Here is a 7,500-nt window from a genome sequence, read left to right as displayed (position 1 = left end):
GAGTCCCGGAGGTCCAGCAGTCATAAAACCAACGGAACAGTGAACAGTGCCACTAATGGTGTGGGCACTTTCGGCAGGCGGGACTCCCCGCCACTGTTTATGAGTGCACTGTCTTTCGGCAAGAGCGAATCACCAAAGTAGGTATTATTTTGTCAACTATCAACCGTAATCTATGAAACAACTTGTAAGCAAACCTTGCACATGTATTTCCCTTCCCAGTGATATACATTCCTGAGTGAATTCTTAGACTTCCACTGAAACTCTCGAGTGCAGGTTCCCAAGATTTATTCGAGTGAAATCCTGAAGTCCAACATAAGCTCTACAGTGTATCTTAGCTTAGCATTTTAAAAGCATCGAATCACCTTCTGTGGTTGATTGTTCAATGAACCCCTTGAACTATATGTTTAACACATCTCTTACCCTGTCCATGGAGGACAGAAGAAAATTTATATATGCTGGTTAGCATTGTAAATGTCTGGCCACGTCTGTGGCAGAAAATAATAATAAAAAAAAAAGTATGTCGAGTGCAGGTCACAAGACCCGCACTCGTGATGTATTACGAGTGCGGGTAACTCCGGTAAGGCTCCGTAACCCTCTAGTGGTGAAACAATATTCTTGAATGAATGTAGAATGTAGAATAGTAGAATGAATGTATGTAGAAATACAACCATCCGTTGAAGCGTTGTGCAGAGACGTGGCGCGTGAGACAGTATGGGAGATACGAAAAGGGTGGCCCATCTTAATTGTCTCCTTCCAATTGGACTGGTCGGCGAAGCAACGGTTTCGCTTCTTGCACGGTCGGCGTTCGATCCCCGATGGTCCAAGTGGTTAGGCACCACTTGGTGCATATCCTGTCATGTTTCTTTCATTGTCATATTTCTTCCAAGTGCTCTACAGTCGTTCCGACTTAGTGCTTAGCGCCCATGTTAATTATCTTGGATTAGTCTACTCAAACAGAACTACAGTTACCCATCCGGGACCTACAGTTACCCATCAGGGACCTACAGTTACCCATCAGGGACCTACAGTTACCCACCAGGGACCTACAGTTACCCACCAGGGACCTACAGTTACCCAACAGGGACCTACAGTTACTCAACAGGGACCTACAGTTACCCAACAGGGACCTACAGTTACCCAACAGGGACCTACAGTTACCCTTCAGGGACCTACAGTTACCCACCAGGGACCTACAGTTACCCAACAGGGACCTACAGTTACCCAACAGGGACCTACAGTTACCCTTCAGGGACCTACAGTTACCCAACAGGGACCTACAGTTACCCAACAGGGACCTACAGTTACCCAACAGGGGCCTACAGTTACCCAACAGGGACCTACAGTTACCCAACAGGGACCTACAGTTACCCACCAGGGACCTACAGTTACCCAACAGGGACCTACCGTTACCCAACAGGGACCTCCTCACACAGTACCTGGACAGTTTATTAAGTTAAAAGTATTGATAATTATTTGAGATATCTATATAACAAAATATTAAAATCAAATATATATGCTAAGTTTCATAGGTAATATCTTCAATATCTTTTATGTTTATTGGAATTATTATCCAAGATCCACAATTTATTTTAGCTTCTAATCGCATTTTTGTAATGAATCAAACGTTTAATAATTTGTTCTACCAGTATTCAAGATTTGTCTTTTTTCATATCGTAACAAAAATATATATACACTAAGTGTACTACAAGTTTACATGCACCCAGAGGTGTAAACTGCTTCTGGGTGGATGTACACTTGAAAGTTTACTTTAGTCCTGGTCTGTGTCCAGGACTAAACTATACTTGCTGGTTGGTCAGTAAGCTGTTGTGATGGCCTTAGCAACCCTTCAGCTGTTGATTGGCCCAACACTAAACTAAACATTGTTTCCAATGTTCACAGTAACTATGACCTTACTTTCCCTGTGTACATAAATAATTTTTGTGTTTTTCAATTTGATCTTGCCTCCTGTTGCCGCTACAATGACAATCAGCTACAATGGCAATCACTGTAGTCATTGTAATTGTACAATTACAAGGCGTACAGCGTAATTCCTGTAATTATTCAAGGCGCTAAGCAAGAAAAAAAGTTGCTTTAAATAATCATTTGAATTAAAGTTTCATGTTCTTAAATGATTAATTATCATTCCATCATATCATATCATTCCATCATATCATTTAAGAATTATCATTCTTAAATGATTAATTATCATGACATGTTTGTCCTTAATGATTATCTAATATCATAAATATAAACATACTTCCTTGTTTATCTCAGGTCGTGAATCTAAGTAAACTAACTTATTAACTCTGAGTAATGAACTCTAACGTGTTTCTCATGCTATGAACCCCAACAAATTTTAATGTTCATCTCATATAAAGAACCTCAACAAACTTCAATATTCATCTCATACAAAGATCCTCAACAAACTTCAATATTCATCTCATACAAAGATCCTCAACAAACTCATACTTTCCCCTCACAACATGCATTGAAGCCACCAGCTTACCTCATTACTTTACCTGTTGCTCATCTCTTTATTACCTCACCTGTTGCTTATTTTCTAACAATTACACCCACCTTTACCCAACCTAAGTTAACCCAAGTTAACCTAAGTTAACCCAACCGAGCCTAAAACAGCCTAATCTAATACATCCTAACCCTAATAACATACATGATTTTGACAACCAGAAAACGAGTTTTGTTGAATCATCCTCTTGTGTATACCCTAACCTAAGCGTTTGTGCTCTTTCCTGTAAGGACTCAGCAGCAGAGAGGGTTGAGACGAGTGGACCCGGGCACTCCCGAGTACTACGGCATCTCCTCACCCGCGCCCCCTCCGTCCTTCACCACACCCACCACCGCTACCGAAGCTTTCACCTCCTTCTCCGATCCAGTGATCCCGGTAACCTCCTCCTCCTTATCGAAATCCTCCGCGCCACACACCTCGAGCATGTACCCGTCTCTAACGAAACCCGAAGAGTCTCCTCCTCCCAAGACACCGCCTCACATATATCCAAATATCAACATACTACCCAAAAATGATCCGCCGCCTATCACCAAGACGCCAACCAAATCCATCTTGAAAAGCTACATTAACTCAGATGAAGGTGCTTCGTCGACTGCTCCCTCAGGCATTGTAACGGTCGAGAAGGTAAGACGGACAGAAATTTGCCGTATTTCTTACGATTCCTGAGAGATTTGTTTCTGCGAGTGCAGTTACATCATGTTTCTATTCCGTGTGGGACCATTACCCATTCGTTTGACATGTTTGTGAACCTTTTAATATCTGTATACATTTCTTTAACACTTCCCTTCATTCCGTGTTGTCTCTTTTAACTCATCCTTCCTCCAAGTGTAGGGGTGCTCAGACGGTGGGTGGGAAGGGAGAGGTTAAGAGGGCGAGGGTAGGAGGCTACCTTATCCAACATGTATGAGTAATGAGTGATGAAGGTGGGTGGGTAGATTTGGGATATTGGAGGCGGTTTGTAGACAAGTTAAATGGGGAAGGGGGTGGATGCCTGAATGAGGAATCCTCAAACTCCTCTCCTTCAACCCTCCACCTCCAACACTCCACCTCCAACCCTCCTCCTCCATCCCTCAGCCAGCCGAGCCTGATGCAGATTACGACGACACGGACGAGCCCCCCACGTCCGGTTTCTCAGCCCTGAAGGGGTCGCCGCCCCCACGCAAGCATTCGTCAGGTCCTGGAGGCGACGACGACGATGACTCTGACAGTGACCAGGGCAAGACCATCACCTACCCTGGCGGCAAGAAGAGCAACCTTAAGGTACCTCCACCACTTGTTCTCTAACACCCTCTTTTACTGAGTGGAGTATATATACTCCACACTATATATACTCCAGAGGTGTCTGTCTCATTGTACCAGCACTGGCAGGTGTCTGTCTCATTGTACCAGCACTTGACAGGTGTCTGTCTCATTGTACGAGCACTTGACAGGTGTCTGTCTCATTGTACGAGCACTGGCAGGTGTCTGTCTCATTGTACCAGCACTGGCAGGTGTCATTCTCATTGTACGAGCACTGGCAGGTGTCTGTCTCATTGTACCAGCACTGACAGGTGTCTCACTGTATGTTCACTGAGAGATATATGTCTCATTGTACGGGCACTGAGAGGTATCTCATTGAATGTACACAGAGATCTATGTATCAATGTATAGCCACGAGATATGCCTGTATCACTGTATATACACTAATTTTTCATTGTATATACATTGAAATATAAATGTCTCATTGAAGAATGAGAGTTGACTTTAATCCTGAACTCTTTCTAAGGAATACAGTATACTTTCAGTTTATAAACTAGGTGGGTTGCCGGCTTAAATATCCTAGCAGTTAATAGACTTTTTAGCCTTTTACCTAACGTAACCTAAGCTAAATGCACAGCACTTAACTATGGGTATGAGTGAGCCCCTGGTATTACCTGTGAGTATGAGTGAGCCCCTGGTATTACCTGTGAGTATGAGTGAGCCCCTGGTATTACCTGTGAGTATGAGTGAGCCCCTGGTATTACCTGTGAGTATGAGTGAGCCCCTGGTATTACCTGTGAGTATGAGTGAGCCCCTGGAATTACCTGTGAGTATGAGTGAGCCCCTGGTATTACCTGTGAGTATGAGTGAGCCCCTGGTATTACCTGTGAGTATAAGTGAGCCCCTGGTATTACCTGTGAGTATAAGTGAGCCCCTGGTATTACCTGTGAGTATGAGTGAGCCCCTGGTATTACCTGTGAGTATGAGTGAGCCCCTGGTATTACCTGTGAGTATGAGTGAGCCCCTGGTATTACCTGTGAGTATGAGTGAGCCCCTGTTATTACCTGTGAGTATGAGTGAGCCCCTGGTATTACCTGTGAGTATAAGTGAGCCCCTGGTATTACCTGTGAGTATAAGTGAGCCCCTGGTATTACCTGTGAGTATGAGTGAGCCCCTGGTATTACCTGTGAGTATGAGTGAGCCCCTGGTATTTGTCATTTCTTCTTGCTACACGTGTATTCACAAGGGAGCGAAATACTAAATATACCATTTTCTTACACATGAGATGCCTGTCTTAAGAACTTTATGATTGCTAGAATTCTTCGTTTTCTTGCTTTCACGATGATAAAATTAGAAATTTGAGCATGAGCATATCCTGTCTGGGACAGAAAGCCCGAAAAGAGCTTGTCAAATTACCCCTTAACTACTTACAGTATTAATTATATAACGAGGCAATGACTACGTAATTACCAATTCAGTTAAGCTCTAATGGTAATGAAAAGCAAGCTTTGAGTATGATATGTGCTTTTCCACTGGTGAACCCTTGAACCATAAAGCTCTCCCTTACTTCACGGGACAGAAATGGGTGGGCACGTTTTCCTATCACCTAATGCCTCTGTTCACCTAGCAGTAAATTGGTACCCGGTAAGTTAGTTTGTGGTGGAGGGTTGCATCCTCGAGAAGGTCAGTAGTTCGTCATTGGGGAACCTCGATATATGCCTATATATATATATATATATATATATATATATATATATATATATATATATATATATATAAACGTAGAAGGGGTACCACCTCTGGTGCAAGTGTAGGGACCCATAGCCTCGGAGAAGAAAATAAAGAGTACTCAGAGAAGACCTCACTGAACACTTTGATATTTTCTTCTCCTACCACCCCTATTCTTTTGGTATGTGTGTATATATATCTAACTTTATTTGAAAATATTATTACATGTATTTATTTGAATGAATATATATATATATATATATATATATATATATATATATATATATATATATATATATATATATATATATATACATATATATATATATATATATATATATATATATATATATATATATATATATACATATATATATATATATATATATATATATATATATATATATATATATATATATATAAACTTAGCGCGAGCAGTGTTGGCCCTGGGAAGACAAGCTGGTGTTTGTGTAAGGTCTTCCACAAGTGCTTGTGACCTTAGGTTGCTCCTTGCAACATGTCTACCACTTTGTGCCCTCCATACACTTGTCTATAAGTGCTTGATGCTGATTTATATATTATTGTTTATTTCTTTCCATCGGTATTTAAAAAATAGATGAGAATGACAAAGAAAGCGTTTAAGAGAGAGATGGCAGGGAGGGGTGGTGGGGGGGTGTTTGAGCAACACGCTAGTTATCCCATTACTGACGCGTCCGTTTTCTATGGATTCTAATTTGAAGGCGGGTTAATATAATTCAACTATACAGCTACATCGACCACAAAACAACTGAAAACCAATATAAAATATTATTTTCGGTACTAATAACCACATACTTAGTGAACTAAAATGCATTACACCACCAAACGTTCCTACATGAATTCATTCGAAAAAATTATAACAGAAGCGTAGAAGTCTCCAGATTATCTTAAGGAATAGACTAAGATGATTCTTCACGACGAGGCATAACGATGCAATCCAACCTTACCATCTGTGATATTATTACTAATGACATCTGAACTACTGTAAATGATATGCCATTTGTCTCCTATTAACTTATGACCTTATGTGTGTGTGTATATATATATATATATATATATATATATATATATATATATATATATATATATATATATATATATATATATATATATGTATGTGTGTGTGTGTGTGTGTGTGTTATGTACATTACTAAATATGTAGAAATTAAAATGTAAAATATCGTTATACTGAGTTTGTTAATAATTGATGGTGTTCCTGACAGCACGACACGGACGATGGGAGTGATGACGAGAAGAAATCTGTGGCGTTCAAGGTTCTGGTGGACACTAAGGAGATCGAGGCGGAGAACTTGGGTCCCTCGCAGAAGGCGGCTGTCATGTCCGACGCCCTCGAGTTAATGGAAGCCAACAAGAAAAAGCTGGAAGCTGAAGGGAGTGACGACTTCGAGGAAGATGAACAGTTGTAAAGTACGTAAGGCGAAATTAACATGGTTATGGCCGATTATAACCGTGGAAAATGGAGTGATATATCAGTTTAGCAATACATCATCCTAACATGATAATAGTACTTATTGCAGCTATTTGGTCGAACGTACAAAAATGAACTGTTTCAGCCAGCAAGGCGAAATTAAGATGGTTATGGCCGATTATAACCGTGGAAAATGGAGTGATATATCAGTTTAGCAATAGATCCTTCTAACATGATAATAGTACTTATTGCAACTATTTGGTCGAACGTACAAAAATGAACTGTTTCAGGCAACAATGTTCATGTTTCGTACTATTAAATTTGTAGAGGGGAACGAAAAGTTACGCCAAAAAACCTCACTTAAAAATTCCTAGGCCTAATATAGCACCATATTAGGTCTAAGATCCCATATATTAGGCCTAGGATTCCATATTTAAGACTTGGATATCTTAAGTTAGCTTCTTTACTTACATTTCCGATATATTTGGTATGTCATTTGGGTTAATTCAGTAATACTCTAATAATGAGTACCTGTGGT

The 7,500-nt window shown here is 40.5% G+C and overlaps 1 protein-coding gene across 7 annotated transcripts in view; it reads left to right on the top strand.

Annotated features, from left to right (window-relative positions):
* LOC123766497 (cadherin EGF LAG seven-pass G-type receptor 1) overlaps nt 1–7,500 on the top strand; it is a 52,510-nt gene that overhangs the window by 43,700 nt on the left and 1,310 nt on the right. For all 7 annotated transcript variants that reach the window (XM_069308317.1, XM_069308316.1, XM_069308315.1 and 4 more), the window contains 4 exons: nt 1–137; nt 2,758–3,151; nt 3,602–3,787; nt 6,757–7,500. The exon at nt 1–137 is cut by the window's left edge and continues 10 nt beyond it; the exon at nt 6,757–7,500 is cut by the window's right edge and continues 1,310 nt beyond it. In XM_069308317.1, coding sequence (XP_069164418.1) covers nt 1–137; nt 2,758–3,151; nt 3,602–3,787; nt 6,757–6,960 — 921 coding nt within the window. In that variant the 3' untranslated portion in view covers nt 6,961–7,500. The remainder of the gene's footprint in view (nt 138–2,757; nt 3,152–3,601; nt 3,788–6,756) is intronic.

Source organism: Procambarus clarkii, chromosome 62 (genome assembly GCF_040958095.1).
Source record: "Procambarus clarkii isolate CNS0578487 chromosome 62, FALCON_Pclarkii_2.0, whole genome shotgun sequence".
In the NCBI taxonomy this organism is placed as follows: domain Eukaryota; kingdom Metazoa; phylum Arthropoda; class Malacostraca; order Decapoda; family Cambaridae; genus Procambarus; species Procambarus clarkii.
The sequence above is the reverse complement of the archived record's forward strand: the minus strand, read 5'-3'. Positions and strand labels throughout refer to the sequence as shown.